The sequence below is a fragment of the Suricata suricatta genome, chromosome 6, assembly GCF_006229205.1.
Source record: "Suricata suricatta isolate VVHF042 chromosome 6, meerkat_22Aug2017_6uvM2_HiC, whole genome shotgun sequence".
NCBI lineage: Eukaryota > Metazoa > Chordata > Mammalia > Carnivora > Herpestidae > Suricata > Suricata suricatta.
The window spans coordinates 37,698,515-37,719,147 of NC_043705.1; the positions used below are offsets into that span (position 1 = coordinate 37,698,515).

Here is a 20,633-nt window from a genome sequence, read left to right on the forward strand (position 1 = left end):
TCTTGCTGTTGCATTGTAGGCCAGTCTATTGATTAGCAAGGTGGAAGCACGAAGACTGGATCATGAAGAGATAGCCAGTCTGAGGGGGGCTGGGGGTCTAACATGCTTATGGGTTGTTCTGTCTCAATATTGGCCAAGAGAAAGGGTGGGAGTTAAAACATCAAAGAGTTGCAGCCACGTTGGCGCTGAGTTGGTTGCTCATAGTCAACTCTAATGATTCTTGCTAACAAGTGTCCTGAGAAGAGATGTTCAGAAACTGAGTCAGGTATGCCCCATCAAGCATATGGAAACATATTTAAGTCAACCCGAGTTTATGTCCAGTTACATAAACTTTTTATTTTATTTTTTACGTTTATGTATTGTTTTGAGAGAGAGGCAAGAGTCTGAGCAGGGAAGGGGCAGAGAGGGAGACACAGAATCCGAAGCAGGCTCCCGGTTCTGAGCTGTCAGCACAGAGCCCAACACGGGGCTCAAACCCACGAGTCACGATTTCATGACCTGAGCTGAATTTGGATGCTTAACTGACTGAGCCACCCAGCTGCCCCTAAACTTTTTAAATAATAAAATTTGTTTGTCCTGCCCTCATCCAGAAAGAATTTCACATGTAAGTGAAAATACAGTATCTCCTGATGGCGGCTGAAATTCATGTGTTTAGGCCAAATAACTTAAGAGTTTAGTCCTTCCCTCAGTAATACGTCTGTGTGAACAGTTTGAACACTTCCCACCCTCCTGCAGGTACATTCGGAGACATACCGGGCACTTCAGAGTCTAGAGTCGTAAGGTTCTAAGTTTCCCTCCTCTCAGAGGTGGCTGCGAACTCTTCCAGCTATCTTTTAGACCAGGAAGGTCTTGTATCATCATTACTGTTGTGTTAAAACTGCTCCAGAGGGGAATCATGATCTTTGTGGTCTTAAAATTTTAAATCTTTTCTTTTCTTGTAGGAATCACCAAAATCAAGAGAGACATTGTATTTGCTGCCAGCCTCTACTTATAAAGAGCCAGCAAGACGACTGTGGGATTTTAAATTTTTCACCACCTGTCTGAATACAGCTGACTACATACAAATGCTTACACAAGTACTGATTTGGTTCTCTCAAGGTTCAAAAATTTTAATATGCATTGTGTTTAAATCAGGCATCATTCTAAGAAAGCAGATATTACATACACACTTGTACATAAGCATTACATTTTTTTAATAAAAAATGTACAGGTGGGCATTGTTTTAGTCAAAGGCTTGAAGTTTTTTTCAGTGAACTCAGAGCTATTAGATAACCATTGTGTTAGAGGGAACTTTATATATATGTACACACAGGTAACGTGGGGCATCCAGGAGGTATAGCAGCAGTCCCTTAAAGGCTTGTACACCGTGAAGAAAAAGCATCCTCTTGCCTTATGGTTGCAATCAGTTTCCTTTAGAAAGCAGGCCGGCTTGATCTGAGCACTCTGCGACCTTCAAGGTTGGTGGTTGCTCCCAAAGTGATTGCCAGCCGTCGGTGTTTCATGCAGAGTTGTATGAGAGTCCTCCTCTTTCCTTTCTTTAAAAGAGTGTCTCTTCTTGAAGAAATCTGATACATACACTACCTGTAGAGACCAAGTTATACTTAGAATAGGACAAAAGTATTTAATGAGGTAATTTGAGTTTAAAAACCATATATGTAGTTTTAACAAGCAGCTGGCAAAAATAAACATAAACAAATGGTATACATTAAAGGGCACAAAAAAAAATTAGTGACCAATAGGAAGTTTTAATGTTAAGAGGTTCTTCTAAAATTGAGAGTTGCTTAGTTACGTCTTGAGTAAATATTTACTCTGTTAACACTTAAGGTATTCTGCAATTCATACCCCCCAAAAAAAAAAAAAAAAAAACCAAAAACGCTGTATGCACGGCCTTTTACGAAACTACCTGTAGTTTTAAGTCTCTGCTTTTAGGAAAAGCAGCATAGTTTATCTGCTGTCTATCCTAACGTGACTTAGTAATATCAGTGTTCTTACCCAGTAAAAATTACTAAGCCACATTATTTCCTTTGTATAGTTTTTTTCACTGGCACATGTTTTCTACTTATTTATCCCAGTTTCAAGATGTAGGCTGCCACCCTGCATACTTACAACTAATACTGCAGCCAGAGCTCCTTGAATGAGGCCAGTTAGTACATCGCTCCAGTGGTGTTTGTAGTCAGAAACTCGAGAAAGCCCCACGTAAACGGACGCAGCAACCAGACCGAACTGCAGGGTGGGGCGCAAGAGTCTTGCCCAGGCTCCCTTCATCCTGGCTTGAAGGTAAAGCTAATAGAAAAGGTAAGAAGAAAGAGTTTAACATACCAACTAGAAACTTTAGTATCACTACACCCCTAAAGTGTTGGTGTGTAAAATGATTAACAGTCATTAATGTTAATAGTCATTACCATTAATAATAACCACTGAATAATCAACAGTATAAATTATATGTGGAATAGGGCTTCAGGCAAGCATTCTTATCCTCATTTACACCTGAAAAGTTAATTCTTTTAAAAAGTAAAACAGGCGCCTGGGTGGCTCAGTCTTAAGTGTCCGACTTCAGCTCAGGTTATGACCTGAACATTGTGATGTTATTAAGAAAACAAAGACCATGGGGTGCCTGAGGGACTCAGTTGGTGAAGCGCCCGACCTTGGCTCAGGTCATGATCTCATGGTGTGTGGGTTCAAGCCCCCTGTCAGGCTCTGTGCTGACAGCTCAGAGCCTAGAGCCTGCTTCAGATGCTCTGTCTCGCTCTCTCAAAAATAAACAGTAAAATTTTTTTGTTTTTAAAAAAGCAAAACAAAAAGTACCCCAGAAACTTGGCTTTTAGAAGAATTTATTACCATATCTAGCTAGGTAGACTATTTTTCAAATTGTAAACAATTGTTTACCGCTCCTTTTCCTGCAATTTGTGTTATAATTCTGATTGAAAGGCAACTGTTATCAGTAGTTCCAAGTCCTGGGATAAACTGGTAGCTTTCTGAACACAGGGTTGTCTTTCTTCTGGGCCAAGCTATTATGTTTTCTGCCCTGTCCATCTAGGGATTACGTTGGTTTAATTCATTCAAACAGGTTACTTGACAGCTCCACAATCCTCAAGTTATTTTAAAGGGCAACCAGTAAATAATCTGTATTTATAATATAGTCATCTGCCTAAATAAGAAGTAGAGGTTCTGGTTTAGTCCTGATCCAACAATGAAATACATTTCTTTGATTAGCACCTGTCCCCTTTTAGTTCCATGATTTTTCTCTTCACTAATCAGACAAGAATTTCCCCTCTTCTCTGTCGTCCAGCCTTTGACTTTGGGTGCAGCCCTATACACTTGACCTTCTTTAAGCAAATCTGGTCTCTTTTTAAAAAAAACAAAAATTCTTTTGTCTCCTTTCAATCTAGTAAGACTGTGCCTTCAAAGAATATTTTAAAAATTCTGTTTGATATTTTGCGACTCAAATAATCAAATGCATTCCTCAGAAAACAATTTAAGTTGGTTGTGCCCATTGGCACTGCCTATTTGAAAGATTCACAATCCATTCCCAGCTCTTTAAGCATTGCTGTGAGCATTCAGTTCTCAGCAGGTGGCCAAGACTCGGTGGTTATCTAATTTTATCAAGTTTTTTACAGTATAAACATATGGTTATAAAAGAACATATGAGTTATTCAGCTGAATTGCACTCATTAGCTGGTTTAAGTCCGACTGGCTTTCTGCAGAGCCCCTCCTTTACTTTTTCGTTTGTTGTTGAAGCTATAAAATCATAAATAGTAAGAAGCCTGTCTCAGGATTCTGGAGTTGGGAAGAAAGTCAGTTTTGGTTGAGTCAAAGGTTGCACCTAGCAACTGAAGCCAGTTTGGTGACATAATCATGCCAGTAAGAGTCCCCTCACTAGTTCTGTCTTAAATAGAAACGTTTTTTTATTTTAAGGAGAACAGTAGTCCCTTGACTGAGGCTGAAGCCAAGTTTGGATACTGCTGCCATCTGTCCCTATTCCGGCTCTTAGAGCTGCCTTCTGCCTTTTCATGCCATTGTTAAAGGCCTGGGTTCTTCAGACTATAAAAATAAATCCCTATGAATTATCAATCCTTCTGTGAATGCATCTTAGGGAGATCCGCACCTGTCTCTACTAAGGACATAGTGCAAAAAAACAATACCACCTCTAAAATGACTTCCATTGAGTCCTATTTTGTGCTTCCAGCCCAAAGGAAATGAAGAATTCTGAAGGTTCTTCCTCACTTAGGATTCTAAAATCCTTCTAACAGTATTTTCCTTCCAAAGACCCTGACTTTAACTCTAGGTAGCCTATCACAAAATTCAACATCCCTGTGGAAAGAATGAACAACCATTTATGGATCAGTCCTCAAGGTCCCATATATTTCAGGTGAAACTCTTACCCCTCTGAGTTCTCTCCTTACACAGCTACCCAAGCAGAGATGTTATTACCCCCATCTGTGGGGACCCAGAAATTATTTCACCCTGAGGGATTACTAGGAATCCCCCTGCTCCCTCCATTGTGGTTATATACCTAACCTTGCTCTCCTTCTAGGCTCTGGCTCCTCTGATGACTAACGGCTGTGGTGTGCACACAGGCTGTGGTCATAGAACAATTCTCAGCTCTGGGTGATGCTGGCTCATTGAATGTGCTTCCAGTTTGCCTGCTCTGTGTTTCCCTGAGTCCAGGGTACTCAGTGTAGCTCTGGGAAGGTCAGGCATCACTTACGTACACAACCCTGGTCATCACTGTGAAGTATCTTACATTTCAGTAGACCCCAAAGAGGTAAACACTGGGTTTCTTGGACCTTGGATCACCTGCCCACAACTCCAGACTTTGACAGCTCCCTCCCATGTTGGCAGCCAAAGTGTTTCCTTAATAAGTAGCAACAACAAAGCACCCAGTGCTATCTTCCTGGTGGCTCCATGTCCTAAGCCTTTCTCAGGTTCTTCAGGACAGATCTCTTAAGCTCCTACCCTCTAGAGGCATTAGAGATTTGACTTCTACCACTCATCTAACTGCTTCCCCAAATTATTAGCTCTTGGCTATTGTCTCCTTTTCCATTCTTTGACTTTGTGGGTTTATAACCTTGTATTCTAATTCTTGTCCTTTAAGAGGAAAGATGACAGTATATGCTCCTTTAAAAACAGTTTCTGTCAAGGGAAGAATATATTCCTAAGTACCTTAGAGAAACAACATCTGAAGCTCTCACCACTGTTCTGTTAGGACTAGCTATCAGGACAGACCTCATAGATTAATGCCATAGCTGATAATAAAAAGGATCTATAGGTCCCGGCTTTTGCAAACTCCGCTCTCTCCCCCCTTTCCCCAGACTCACCACACAGGCGTATGCCAATCACATAGGCCCTAAAACACATTCCAGGGACACCTGGCTGGCTCAGTGGGTTAAGCATCCAAGTCTTTGTTTCAGCTCAGGTCATTATCTCCTACGGTTCCTGAGTTCGAGCCAGCCCTGCATGGGATTCTCTCTCTCTCTCTCTCTCTCTCTCTCTCTCTCTCTCTGCCCCCTCCCCTTCCCTGCTCGCTCTCTCAAACAAATGTTTCAGACACACACACACACACACACACACATTGGTGGAAGGATGTCCACTGCTTATCTTGTAAAACTCAGAAGAACTACAGCACTCCAATCCAACACTGTACTCTGGACAGACTCCGCGGCAGTCTTACAAATTGCCCTGGGGGTGCGGGGGTTGTCTTTCCACAACAGTTGAAGGGGAAGCCCCACTGAAACCACACAGCTCTGCCTTCACTTCTGAGAGGACACTGAAGATGACCTATAAAAGGCCTTACCCAGACATCTGCGGCACTGTCTTCTCCCTGTGGAATTTACACTGGAAGGATGAAGTTCTCTTTTTCTCAGAAGTCTAAAAAGGGCACCTGAAGGATAGAGGATACAAGGACCTAAAAGCTGTGGTTCAGCAATGACAGCAAGCCACTGAGTACATGGATCAGAGTGGCAGCAAAGAATGGAGCAGAGTTGCAGCTACACTGAAAAGCCAGGTGGCCAGTGAGATGGAGCAAGTTTCGTTCCGTTCCTGGTTGGAGGCTAGTTCTAGCCTGTGTGTATCTTTACTATAAGCCATTTCTTTCTTTGGGAGATCGAAGTGAGTCCGTTGCTTACAACCAAAAGATAAAAAAGCTAATTACCAGCCACCTCTGTGTGTTTAACCAAATCCCATTCTGTTTTGTTTTTAATTTGGATTCTGTGACTCAAGTGATGAAATTTCACTTTTTAAAAAGGTAAGTGTCAATTGAAAAGGAAAATAATGTTTCTCCACCTGGGTTCAACAGCAAGAAGAACTTACAAAAATTAAAACCCATGAGAACAAATAAATGTCTACTGAAGGTCGCATTACAAGAGAAGTCTGGCAGTAGGCATGGGATTTATTTCCATGACTTCTTTCTACATACACTGCACGGTGTGAGCCTCTACCCTAAGCCCAGTGTTTGTCTACCCATCTCCATCACTCTTCTGGCCCGTTCTGATTCTTCTCTGAGCACATGGCCATTTGGCCTCAGTTGACCTACCCAATGGGTATTTTAGTCAGCTGGTGGGAGATGGGGGATCCTGCAGAATAAGAGGTTCTAGGCCTCTGGATCCTTCCTGATCCAACTTTCTTGGGAAGGAAGCTCCAAAGTAGAAAGTTCACAACTAGAAATAAGAGAGGGAAAAAAAAAAGGCAGAGCAGAAGCAGTAACCTGCACGTGGTGCAGCTGGTCACGGAGGGACTCCGAGAAGCAAACAGAACAGTACTGTTTGTTAAAGGTTAACACCCGAGTCTACCATTAGGGTCACCCCTGCTGTCACATTCAGGAAAAAGGCAGGAGGCAGGAAGTGAGAATAAGAAATATTAATGGGAAAAACGAAGATCCCTCCTCCACTTAACTAACTTTTACACTGCTCCCTACCCCCATTTTCATCTGTTGGAGAGGAAATCAGCCTCAGGGCCCAAAAGGAAACCTGTGAGGCCTATCTCTATTCCTCCCTGTCTCTGCAGCAGGGGAACTATTATTTGAACCTGACCAGACAGTGTGTCAGAGCAAGAGCTCAGGGCACATCAGGTACAACCACTGATTGGGCATAGCCCACTATGTAGGGTTAAATGTCCAGCATCTTCAAGGGAAAAAAAAAGTGTCTACTCTTCACAAAAGAACCCATTGAACATGGGATGGAAATAAGTTACTATGTCCAATATTTTTTTAAATAGAGGAGCTTCTTAGTTGAGATATTATTAGAGATTCATAAAGGCATTCAGGACAGAGGAATCGATTTGCTCAATTTAACCAGATATTCAAACCCAGAGAGGATTGTAGGACGACACTCCAGCATGCGGGCAGCCAGTGCTTCCCTGACAAGTGCAAAGAGGCCTTCCTCCTAATCCAACACTGAACCTCTCTTACTCAAGAGCCTCATGATAGTTTTGTAGGGTACACGCAGACCTGGTCAAAATAAATAGGACTTTTCAAGCCATAGGGCCGCACTGGAACAAAGTTAGAAGGTACACACTTTTTTTTGGTAAAAATTATTATATACACATCTTTTGTGTATAATAAGGAAATCCAATGTATGTTGACACGACTTTGGTAATACTAAAATAATCAAAGGATACCTAAGGGTAGAATAGAGCCTTTTGTTGCCTAAAATTTCTGAAAAGAAATTTTGGCTTCCATTAAACGATCTAACTATTCTATTAAAATACATTACTATTTTAAAATCTGATTGTTAACCAAATTATTTTTTGAAGCTGGTATATTTTGCCTTTCCTTGATCCTCTAACACTTCACTGCAAATGGTGTTGTATCAGAAGAGTTCCTTAATAACCTATTCTTAAAATGAGAGGTTCCCCCCACCCATTTTAAAGTAGAGTCAGGGCCAGCTTGCAAGCTAAGGATGGTTTTCACATTCGGGAGGCCTGGGTCTGACTTCTGATTTTGGTAGTGATCTCCTGCGTGGCAGCATCGAGCCCCCACATCAGCTCCGCACTAACAATGCAGAGCCTGCGGGGGATGGTCTCTTTCCCTCTCTCTCTGCCCTTCCCCCACTTGCTATCACACTCTCTAAACTTTTTTTTTTTTTTTAAAGAACGGTTTTTTCCATTTTAAAGGATGCAACTGAGACTGCATGTGGCCCACAAAACCTAACTACAAACTGAATCTTCTTGAAATCTGCTGACTCTGGAACTAGATGTCAGCAGCATGTTAAACACAAAGAGATATTCCTTGCTCTACTTATTTTGAAACACAGCTTCGAAGCCTAAGCCAGGCAATATATTGTTCCACCTACATTTGAAGACAGATCTGGCCAGGAGAACACCCTAAGCCTGACCTCTGTTTAGTCTTCTCTAGGCTTCAATTTCACCATCTTTAGTAGTATTCACAGAGTTGCTAAATTTAGATGTAGAATCCCACGTTACAATTAGGATCCATGTAGTTCCTAGGCTCTGTTCACTTGCCCCAAGCTTAGCATTAATTCACAATTTGGAAAACGTGACATATCACCAATGCTAGGTAATTCATGCTGTCAGGTAAGATGATGTACAAATCCTGAGGAAAACTGGTGGTATCAAAAAAGAGCCTAAGATTGAGACAAGTGAGCAGCACTATCCAAACAGAGATGGGGGTGGTAAGACGGAGACACAAGACATTCTGTGGCAGGATAGGGGGTCTAGCTGAAGCCCAGGCACTAAGGTACCTGGGTCCCCACTGTGGTAATTTATACAGGAATTTCATAAGAGACCGTGGCAATCTGAGATTTCAGGCTCAATAGTCCAGTGCTGGGAAATACTATTTACTGTATCATTCCTTTAGTATATTCCAATACATTCCATATATATATATGGACTGAAAAAAGAAGTCTCATAACATGGTTCTTTTCCTGGACAGTCAAGTAAATTTGGAATCTTCGGCATTCAGCCTAGTTCAACAGGCATCACTAAGCAGTGAAACTAGCTATTGTGCAAAGAAGCCCTGCCATATGCTCCGCCCACCTAGGTGGTTTTCCTGGGGACTGACTGCCGGCACCGGGTGAAGGGCAGGGCTGGGCTGCCGGCCAGAGGTGAACAACAATGGTCAGGATATTTTCTCTTAAGAGACTTTTTAAAGTAGAAGTTAATCTCTGGGTGTCAGGAATGCCTGACAAATTTTGGCTATCAAAAACCATCCTCAGAATTTAAATGACTGTACATCTCCACCCAAATCCGGGACTGGCCCATGATGCCAAAATGCTTAGGGAAACAAGATGAGTCATTGCCTAAGGAATTGGCAGAGGAGGTGAGGTGGTTAAATGTTGTATATAAATGTGAATGCTGGAAAGCAGTAGACATCTGCGTGTTCAGGGGCTAAAATAAAATCTAGGGCCTACATCCACATCAAGTAAATATTTCCATTGCTTAGAGTCCATGAAATGCAGTGCACGACTGCTCTGGCCAACTTTCTTCTCCAGAAAGGCCTTGGTCTCTGAGAAACACATTTATCGGAACTTTTCATTATAACTTTACATCTAATAGTTCATACTGACCCAATGACCAAACTACAATCTCAGTAATTTTCCCTCTGCCTATATCCCTAACTGGGTGTCCACAGAGCAGGCACACCACTGAGGCCCTCTAAATAATCATTTTGTCTTCTGTACATTACAGAAGAGCCCTCAGTAAAAGTTTCTATCTGACTGCATATATATACATTGAGAAGGGTCAAAGGAGCAAAGATGAGCAGTAAACTGTAGGATATGGACTATGATACATCTGAGAATATACTTTACAATTAAAAACAGGTGGCAAAAGTTGTATGGCAGCACCTGACCTTCAAAATAACTGGACAAGGGTTCAGATCAAGCAGAGAATCGGCAAAGCAAGGGGACCTGATTATTTAACAAGAGACCAGTAGAGAGACTTCAACAGCCTCCCAAGGCCCCTATTTCCCCATTTGTAAAAAGGGTGGCAACCATCCCTCTTCTGCTTCATGAGGATTATGAGAGTCAACATGGTATCAACACAAATCATCTATATCAACCTCAGTTGTTGTTTTTTTTAACTTTTTTAAGTTTATTTTTGAGAGGGGAGGAGGGGCAGAAGGAAGGGAGAGAAAGAGATCCCCAGAAGGCTCTGCACTGTCAGAACCCATGCACCCTCAGATCTTGATCTGAACTGAAATCAAGAATGGGGTGCCCAACCAACCAGAGCCACCCAGGTGCCCCCCAACTGCAGATTACTAAGTCTCTCTTCTTAAGGACTGAAAAGATACTGATACCTGCAGATGAGGGACCCAACAAAGCTCAAAACCTGCGCTGGTGAGGTCTGGCTGTGGGCATACAAATCCTGTCCGAACATTCAAAAGCCATCAGTGTAGTCACAAACTTGTGCTTTGGGAAGATTTCTCAGGCTACTAATGGCTCTAGCCTTCATCTCCCCATGCCTTATTTAAAAAGAAAAATATACGGTGGCTCCTTTTAGAAAGAATCTTAACTTTTCCTAGTAAGATAAATGAACAGGATATTAGGATAGTATTTCTTATTACTCCCTTCAAATAAGTCACATTCCTCATGGCACGTTTTCAGAAACATTTTGGGTGTGCGTTTTCAAACGGATGTCCTAAATCCTGCTGAATCAGTACCCAGTTGCTTCCTCACAAAATAATTAAATTAACCTAAGACAAAAGACTTAAAATTTCCAGAAATGCTGAAGAAGCCAAAATTAGCTCTATTGAAATGGTGGTGAAATTGTGGGTTAGAATTTTGTAGAACACACACATCTGTAATTTTTATATTCTTTTGACTTTGTGAATTTGGTTTTTCCAATAAAAGCAGGTTTCTGGTAAAAATTGATTTTAAAATATCTCTAATATGTAAGCATTAAATACTAGAGCACTTAATGTGACCAACGGGGAGAAAAAAGAGCAAATGGCCAATTTACACAGACCACAACTGTATAACATCCACTCATAAAAAGGTTAAAAGTTACAGCTGATCCTTTAGGGTACAGACCTTTTCCCCTTCTGTTAAGATTTTTTTCCAACAAATTTTGTTGGAAGTTTGTTGGAACTTGTTCAAAGTTTGTTCTTAACTTCATATAGAGAGAGAGAGAGAGAGAGAGAAAGAGACAGAGGTCGAAGGGGACTGGGAACAAAAAATAAGCCAAGTGAACTGACCTTTAAAAGACTCACGGGGCGCCTCGGAGGCTCTGTCGTTTGAGAGCCCAACACTCGATTTCAGCTCAGGTCATGATCCCAGGGCTGTGGGATTGGGCCTGCTCAGGATTCCCTCTCTCTCCCCCTGCCCTCTCCCCTGCTTGTGCTCGCTCGCTCTCAAAATCATGAATACATACATTTTCTTTGTATATGCCCTAAGCCCTGGTCTTCCTAAAGTTACTCTGGATACACACTAATCTCTGGATATGCGAACTGTGGATGCAGATATTTTGTAACTGGAACTCTTCACCGTCAGCTGTGAACACTGCAGGTGCAAACTGCCATCCTGCTCTCTGGGCTAGCAATTAGAAGCCGACCTGGAAATTGTATAGGTGAAAAGCTCCTGAAGCAGCAACTGGCTCTCCCAGAAGCTGAAACCTTTCTAGTCCCATGGAAAGCAGTCAATGAAGTACTTCAGAAGGTGGAAGGAAAATAAAACCTACTCAAAAAGAAGCAACAACTGCCATCACATCTGCTAATCAAAACTCAACTCCTAAACCCAATAGCTCCCAGGAGGAAAGAGACCAGGCTGCCACCTGCCACACCTTCCCACTGAGCACAGGGGACCAGCGCTCCCACTAAGGGTAAGCTTATCACACAGCAGCGGTCACCTTGGCCTGGTATTTCGGATCAGTGACCCGCTGTGATTACATAGAAGCTGTTGCTACGTTCCAGAGAGTACGTCCCAAAGGGAGGGCACACATCAACTGATTCTTAGCACCAGACTTGTAGACTTGATGACTAGGTTTCTACCACTGTCAGGAAAAACCTACTTCAAAAGTGAAGACTCCCTATTAACCTGAAGTTTCCCAATTTGCAATCTGCTCCATAATTGTGCCCGTTTGCTAACTTTAAATGAAGGACAAAAATACTTCTGAACAGCTGTAATTGGCTTTGGCAGAAGCACAGGCATCCATTCTCTGAACTTAACTGCGCGGCCAGCAATGGAGCGCAGCTGACAAGATGCCGGGGGTGGCCGTGCAGGACATGACACCCAGGCAGAACATGAATTGTTACGTGGTACGTAATCCACCATAAACAGAGTACTTACTGCCACGAACAGCATGCAGTACATGGAGAATGAAGAGTGGCCCGAGTAAAAAGACAATCTAGAAGAGAAAGAAAAGAAATGTCAATTTTCCTTCCTATAGGCAAAGAACAGTCTTGATACCCTCAACCTTACACTGCCACAGTAAACACATCTCTCTCCCTCACCTTTAGAAATCAGATGAACGGGGAATAGGGACAGTTAGGACAGGAACACTGTAGTCTTGAGGGAGGGGGTGTCATATTAACGACACTTCCGGGATAGAACAAACTTGAGACCCACATGACAAGCCATAACTAGTATAAATGGTCTGACTTCATTTCATACAAACTTATATGACCATGATTTTAAGTTTTATTTTCCACCTGCAGGGTTTGCCCCTGAGTACTAGTAATACTTCCTTTGGAACACCCAGAATTTGACTACCTTTTCAAAAATAAAACTTTAAAAAAATTAAAAGTGGCATTTCTGCATTTTAAACAGGCACACATCTTGCCTTAGATTTCCCACAAAATTAAAGTGCTTTTGTTTGACATATATTTTTAAATTATACATTGAGAGTTCTGTACCAGGTAAATCCTCTCTTTCAATATATTCTGTAAACATGTGAGTATGTACCACTTTAAAATAACAGAGTGCTTGCAAAACTTAATTTTATGGCACTTTTTGAAAAAGGGAAAAAGCTCACTAACATTCACGATCTAAGTTCTGCTTACATAGTACTGGCCATTGGTGTAGAAAAGGCAAGCACACACATCTGATACTGTAAAAGTGGTCCCTGCAAATGCAAAAGGTGTATCAAGCAAATAATTAAAATGTTTTCCTACACAGAACAAAACCAAGAAAGGCAGGCTTTAAGCATTTTACTTCTTACACCTTGCTTGATTCAAAAGGAATTCAGTTCCCTGGATTCAGAGAAGAGAATTTAAAACACATCAGAATGTCAATCTGTGTAGGCAACTAAGGGTGGGTGGGAGTAGAGATTTCTTAAGCCTGTATCAATGATGATCGACCAAGACTTACGACAGTCTTTTTCATAATCACACACATCTCTAAGAAAATGAATACTCTCACTTCTTGTAACAGCTAGGAATTATATAATTAAATCTGATAATTATTGTGGATTTAATCTATGTAAAACAAGAAAAATAAATTACTTTTTTAGCCTTACTATTTGGCTGTAGAGAATAGATCACTACAAATCCTTACTTTAAACCAGATCATTAGAGCAGAGTTCTGTACATTTTATGTTACCAGTGAGTAATACTGAGAAGCCTACCTGTAAATAAAAGCCAATTTCAAGGACTGTCAAATCCTATCAAGCCAACATGACCATGATCAAAGAAATGTTTTCAAAGCCAAGCAAGTTCAAAGTTTCATGAAGACTTCATGTTCAGAGTATTCACTGTACATTGTGCTACAAAATCATAAATTCAAACCCTATGTAATAGTTTTAAACAGTTCTGACTCAGTCACAGAGTGATTTCAATAGTTGAAAAAATGGTTTCAGTTTTCTTATTCTAAATACATTAACATTTTATTCAGTATAGAATCAGCCAAATAACCTGTGACTTCAACAAATGGATGAAAAGACAGAGAACTCGATTTGACCTCGCTAGCTACGTCATCTTTATCCACAATAAGTGATAAAACAGACCATGGTAATATGGACTTTATTACTATTAAAAACAATAAAACACTAAGATATAAATTAAATTTTCATATTCTATATACATCTATTGGAATCTCTAGGAGATACAGCTCTTTATTGTGTCTGAAACTCACAAATGAACAAATAATTTTATAAGTAGTTTCACAAAATCCAAAAAGTAGGGGCACCTGGCAGGCTCAAGTCAGCACAGCATGAGACCCTTGATCTTGGGGTTGCGAGTTCAAGCCCCATGTTGCAAGTAGAGAGTACTTAAAAGTAAAATCTTTTAAAAAATAATAAAAATAAAATAAGATCCCAAATGTAGTCAAAATGCAGAATGCTTTCATCATAGTAACTTCACTGTAATGTTTAAGATTTTGGCCCTGGCCTCCAAACACCACCCTGTTCGTAGATTTCTATCAATCCTAGGCTACCATCTGACTACATTATAGCTCCTCCAATGAATGTAGACAGGCAGATAAACAATTACACCAGCTTTCCATCAAAGTGTTGGCAAGTCTTTTCAGAAAGAAAATTTACAGAGATAAAATATATACATATATATTTTTTTTTTTTTGAAATGCAGCTATTTTCATTAGCTCAGGCATGGACTGTTAAACCAAGTAGACAAGTCTTGACAATAAAACTTACTGGGAGTGGGATTCTATTCCAAATGGCAAATTTACGATTTTCTTTCTCTTGGGGGAGCTCACTAAACTTGGCCTGAACCCCAAAGTCATAGCCTTACAGCCATCCACCCCCCACTGTGTCTGTCAGCTCCGCCTCCTCAATCCATCATTCTTCCATCTTGGTTTTCCAACAGCTACATAAATGCTCAGCCTTATAAAGTGGCAAACAGGCAAAGACAACCAAATCCAACCTGTATCAGTCATTAGAAGCAAGCAACTCACATAAAGCAGTTCTTCATTTTTTAGATAGCATTTAGATGCTACTTGGGGGCTCATGAAGAGACTGAATCACAACCTCCTAAATTATCTCAATGCTCTTCACCTCCCCCCTGACTTACCTCCTCCCTACTCCCCAAAGTTAAAAGGCACAAAACAATTCTATCTTTAGCTATTCTTAGTTTGAAATGTCTACTTTGCGTTCAACCTTGAATGATGATTTTCCTGAATACAGAATTGTAGGTTAATGCTTTTTTCTTCTCATTAGTTTGAGGGTATCGTTTATCTCCTGGCTTCTACTTTTCTATTAAAATAGAAGCTGTCTGTCTGCTATTCCCTTCTGGGTTACCCATCCTTTGTAACTGCTTCTGCCCGCCAGTACCACCACACCAAGGTCTCCAATATTCTCCAGTTTCACAATCATGTATCTAGTAGGAATGTCTTATTTTTCTGATTTAGTATCTGTCGGCGTCTCATTTGTATACTTCACCAATTTTGAATAGGTTTTAGCCATGATACCTTGATCTTTGACTGTTATGTATCCTCCATCCTATTCTCTTTTTCTGAGATTCAGGTTCAACATGTGACACATTTTCATCCTCTCTCTCCCTATCTCCTAACCTTTCTTTTATATTTTCAATCTTGGTCTTCCATTTCAGCCCTCCCTTTCACTGTGTCTAATGTGCTTAACCAGTCTATTTATTTGCATTACTATGTATCATTTCTAAAAGAACTCTATGGTTCTTTTTCAAGTCTATGGTCATTTCCCACTCTTTCCCCCATATTATATCATCAGGCTCTTCTTTCTACACAGCAGACAAACTGATTTTATGGTCCATATGGTGATTCTACTATCTGCAGCCTTGAGAACTTCTGTGGTTTGTCTTATCTCCTGACTCGCAGCATAGCATTCCTCTATAGATGTTCATTTATATGACAATATGAGCTCGTGTCCTTGGAACTCTATTTGTGGGGAATCTTAGAGGCCTTGATTTAAAAAGATTTCTTCCACAGATGTTTGTTCTCTCCTGCTAGGTTCACTACCAATCCATTTTTAAAGCCACATACATAGTATGAATTCTGGCCCCAGAAGAGTGTGACTGTGGTCCTCTGGTCAAAATTTTTTCTGACAGCCGCCCTGGGAGGATGTTGCCCTTTGGGAGCCCTTAAATTATCCCCCAGTCTCCCTCTGTCCACACTGCACTGGCCTCAACCTTTATCTCTTGTGCCCCACGTTCAGAGCCCATCCAAACTCAGTCTAGGCTACCAGAAATTGGCACATAATTGCAAGGCACACATCAAGTCTACAGCATTAACAAATCCCAACCTCAGAAAATTTCCTTTACTTTCTCATCAGCTTGGCTATTTATTAAAAAGATTTTTATTTATGTGTTTATATATTTTTAATATGTAACACATACCAAAATATGCATATGTGAATTGAATAGATTACCCAGCACATATAGTTCTATCAGTTAGTGTTTCTAACCCCCCATATTGCCAGAAAGAGAGGCAGGCTTTTATTAAACAAGAACAAAGAAAAATAAAATGTTATCTAATATCAACTACTTTACCTAGAAGACATATAGTTTGGCAAAAAGAGTTTGTTGTTCATTTCAAAGTGATAAATGCTCATAAATCTTTCCAATTATTACCATCCCACCACTTCACTAGCTACTAGTACCTTCTATGTGCAGGTATTTAATACATAGTATTTCTACTCTTTATGAAAATCCCTGTGGTGGGGCTGTCAATCCTATTTTACACATAGAGACCCTGAACCTCCCAGAGGTTCATTAACTTGTCCAAAAATCACGTCACTTTGAGGCTTAAATCTGAGTCCTCCCAACTCTTTCCCACTGTGCCATGATCCCACTCCTATGGATGGCAAGGTAGACCCAGTAGCAGCACTGATCCTGCCATCTCCCGAGGGATGCTGGGAGCAGCCGTTAGAGAGGAGTCACAGCTGACACAGGGCAACATGTGTGAAGTTAATATGCAAAAAAGAACTTAGTCTATGAAAAAGCAAATGTCAATGTGTAAATCATTATTTTAAGAGGACACTAATTTGTCCTCTTTACATTAAAGGCCAAGTAAAAGGAAGTCAAACTGCAAGATGAGACATTTTCTCCAAATGTTATTTCCTGATTACAAAGTGTACACAATAGCGAATTAACTTGAAGGACGTGATACATTTCCCTTCTGCAGTAACCTTTAAACATAGAATGGCCCTGTAATAAAGTTAAAACATGTCCCAAACAAATGTATAAAGGACAGTTTCCTTAGTATTAGTTCTGTTTTCCTTCAAAAGGATTTTTACCAGCAAGAGCTGTGCTAAATGATCAGGCACTGAGCTCTCAAGCTATTATTTTTAAAAATCTCACATCTGAGATACTAGGGGAGTCAAGCAGGCAGTGAATGAAGAAAATGGGGACTCTCATAATGCACTGATTTGAGTGCACACATTTCAGAGAGGGCTATCTACCCACCCTATTTTTCCAATCAGTAATTCCACTTGAAGGCATTTATGCTAGCAAAACACACATGAGCACAAAGATGTTTCCTCCAACACAGCTGTGGCAACTCGAAGACAGCGTTTCTATCAGTATTTTACTGAATACCGTAAGTTAGCTAAAATGAATTAAAGTAGCTCTATGTGAATGGATAAATTTTCTCCAGAACCTATTTTTAAATATGTCATTTATTTACACCACCTAAAATATATACCTTCACATTTAATGTAAAAATACATAGAAAATCAAGTGAGAGGACAAACTGTTAAAGGGAAAGGAATCACATGGAGGTTTTAAAAAATCTTTCACATTTTACAGAGATAATATTAGAACTACAACCTGGTATTACATGGATTTTATATATGTTTTATAGATTATATATATGAAAATATAAAATGATGATATATAATATATTGATATGTGGTCATATAATACATACCATTTTTATATTTTCATATCTATAAAATTGTCATAAATTTTCTTATATATATAAAATATAAAAAATGATCAAAATATCTGACATGCCTGCTACACACTTCCTCTTCCACACCAAACTCGCACACACACACGCAAACTCCTCTTCCCAAGCAGCAGTGGCCCTGAATGTGGCTGAGCACATGCGCCACGCCTACACGTTCACGCCCAGAGCCCAGCAGGGACTTGAGCCCTGAAAGCTTTTTCTCACATCTCTCAATGAAATGTCTTGACATTCATGTGTATTTTTAAATATTAAAAGTGTTTCCAGAAACATGTATTCACACAATTTTATACCAATGAAATAAAGCATATGAACTCTGGTTATTACAAGTAACAGAGCCAATAAAACGTGTGATTTTGATACACATGTTTGGAAGGAGGAGATTTAAAGATCAGATGTCTAGAAATGTCTAGAAATACAAGAATCACAGGTATCTCTCCTCCCAAAGGTTATAAAGACAAAGATGAAGGTAAAAAAAATGGCAAAAGAATATAAGATGGTATCAACCAAAATTAATTTAAATAAAATACAGCAAAAATCATGATGCATAACGCATCTTGATGCTTAAACCAGCCAGAGACTGAGAAATTATTTCACAGCAGCAAAAACTGTGTCACATATTTCTTGAATTATTTTTTTTACAATGATTTTTACTATATTCCATTTAAAGCTACACAGCATTTATATGGCATCAGTTTTAACCAAGCCATTTCATATATTAAAGTGACATGCCTATCTGAAATAAAACAGATGCGAGTATCCTGTTTTATTTATTAGTATTAATGCACCAGCATCAAATACCACTTCATAGCCACTAACATCAGTGAATCACATATCAAACAATCTAATATCTGTAGATATCACATCATGAACCTTAAAGGAGAGAAAGCAGCAGGACTCTGCGGAAAATGAAAAAGAGAGGGGGAAAAGCAGGGCACAACTGGTATGTAGATAGGGCATCTTAAACTCTTGATTAAATAAACCAAGTGATGATTTAAAAAACTAATGATTGAAAACAAATGATCATGTGTCTTCTGTTTAGAAGAGACTCACATGAAAGGCAGGACTCTAAAATAATTATGAAGTTGCTGAGGACTTTGAGATAAAGTAAAACTGGGTGTGTCTGGAAAATGAGACGACCGTGGTATAACTGGTTCTACACTCTGAGCAGGGACACTGTCTGACAGATGAGCAGAGATTAGATTGTGACGAAGGTTACTGACAGAACGGTGAAGCATACGTAAGCGCACTGACCAGGGGAAGAGAGGTCACACACTTCCTAGGGCCTGGGAAAACGTGATGACTTGGTACACAAAGACTCCAAATCATCAAAGCAGCAGCATCTAAGACTTAAAAAGGAAACAAAGGCCAAATGGTAGATTAAACAAAGGACATAATCCTGAAGCATTCCTACATTAGCAACTAATAATGCCTTACTTACCATCCTCCCTCCCTCCGTCGCTTTTTTTAAACACACTGAACAAGGAAGACAATCTTTACTGAAAAGTAAGATTTCAGAGTGAGAAAGAAGGAAGAGCCAGTTCCTTATTTTTAAATTACAGCTTATTGCCAAGTTGGTTTCCATATAACCCCCAGTGCTCATCCCAAAAAATAGCAAGAGCCAGTTCTAAATTGAGTCCTCGGGTGTTTTTTAAAGGGCAGGAATGGTATCTAGAGACAAGGCTGCAAGCAACACTCTACTTTCAAGACTTTCCCCAAAAGAAAACCTGAAGGTCAACAAAGCCTGCAACCATCTGGCCAGTTCCCGCCCCACTTCCCGCCCTGATGCAGATCACAAAATCATCACTAACTCTTTGCCACCAGGGTCAAGAAGGATGAGGCTCAAGACATCAGCACAAGTGTCTTTGCTATGATACCAATACACAACCTGAGAGGCGCACTGATGTGGACGTCGCCAGTGGCAAGAGAAGAGGAAAAGCCCCCACAAATATAAAATTATTAGAGCCCAAAAGGAGGCTGGCCAGACAGGTCACCCTCAACTCCTTTCAGATTAGAGCAGGTGACATCACACCTGAGCTCATGTTACCAGAAGACTAGCAGATGCTACGGCACCTCTCACACAACCTTTCTACCCACTGGACAAAGCAGTAGAGGCACATTTCCTTTAGTATCTCAAGTCCTTCTACATTAGAAAAAAAGAAAGCTTAGGTCATCCAATATTTAGGTACCCAAGTTAGTCTATTTACATTAGAACTGAGTGGTGGAAAGCTGAGTATTTTTTACAAGCATAAAAAAAAAACCACACCTACATTACTCTCCTGCTTCAGGTCTTTCACTCACACAAACTGCTGATTGAGTAACACACTCTTTGTGAGCCCCACCAACTACTCTGGAACCATCATCATCTGCTACCCAACTACTTAGAATTCCCAATATATACCATGTTTCATGGTCTCTGTTTCTTTATCACTGTGCCTGGAATGAGCCCCCCAACTTTGTTAATTACTCCACAAGAGTCAATTCAGCCAATATTTCCTCCAAGACACCTTCCTTCAACAGCTTGGCTGAAGTGATCTCCCTTTCTCCAAAAAGGAAAGAGATGTCTATCATCAGTGAACACATCTATCCCTACATCACCTTCTACATTAAATAATCTGTTGTAGTACTTTCTTCCTCCATTCCACCCAAAGCTGGGTAGAGTCAGGACTTATAAATAGGACTGTCTAGGTTTTTAATTTTAATTATCACATATATTCATTAGGAAAATTCAGAAGATACAGCAAATCAAAAGAAAAACTGCTGATCAACTCCCAACCTCCATGAGATCCCATCTTTTTCTCCTTATTTTTAAAAAATTATTATTTATCTGAGAGAGTGTGCGAGAGGGGG

General features: G+C 40.2%; 2 protein-coding genes across 3 annotated transcripts in view; one reads left to right on the plus strand and one right to left on the minus strand.

The window, feature by feature from the left end:
• Window positions 1-1,231, plus strand: part of MTREX (Mtr4 exosome RNA helicase) — a 109,273-nt gene extending 108,042 nt beyond the window's left edge. The window contains exon 27 of the mRNA XM_029942242.1: window positions 942-1,231. Within this exon, the coding sequence (XP_029798102.1) occupies window positions 942-994 (53 nt within the window). The 3' untranslated portion in view covers window positions 995-1,231. The remainder of the gene's footprint in view (window positions 1-941) is intronic.
• PLPP1 (phospholipid phosphatase 1) overlaps window positions 1,084-20,633 on the minus strand; it is an 81,558-nt gene continuing 62,008 nt past the window's right edge. For both annotated transcript variants that reach the window (XM_029942246.1, XM_029942245.1), the window contains exons 4-6: window positions 12,240-12,297; window positions 2,107-2,283; window positions 1,084-1,581 (exon numbers count right to left, since the gene is read on the minus strand). In XM_029942246.1, coding sequence (XP_029798106.1) covers window positions 1,453-1,581; window positions 2,107-2,283; window positions 12,240-12,297 — 364 coding nt within the window. In that variant the 3' untranslated portion in view covers window positions 1,084-1,452. The remainder of the gene's footprint in view (window positions 1,582-2,106; window positions 2,284-12,239; window positions 12,298-20,633) is intronic.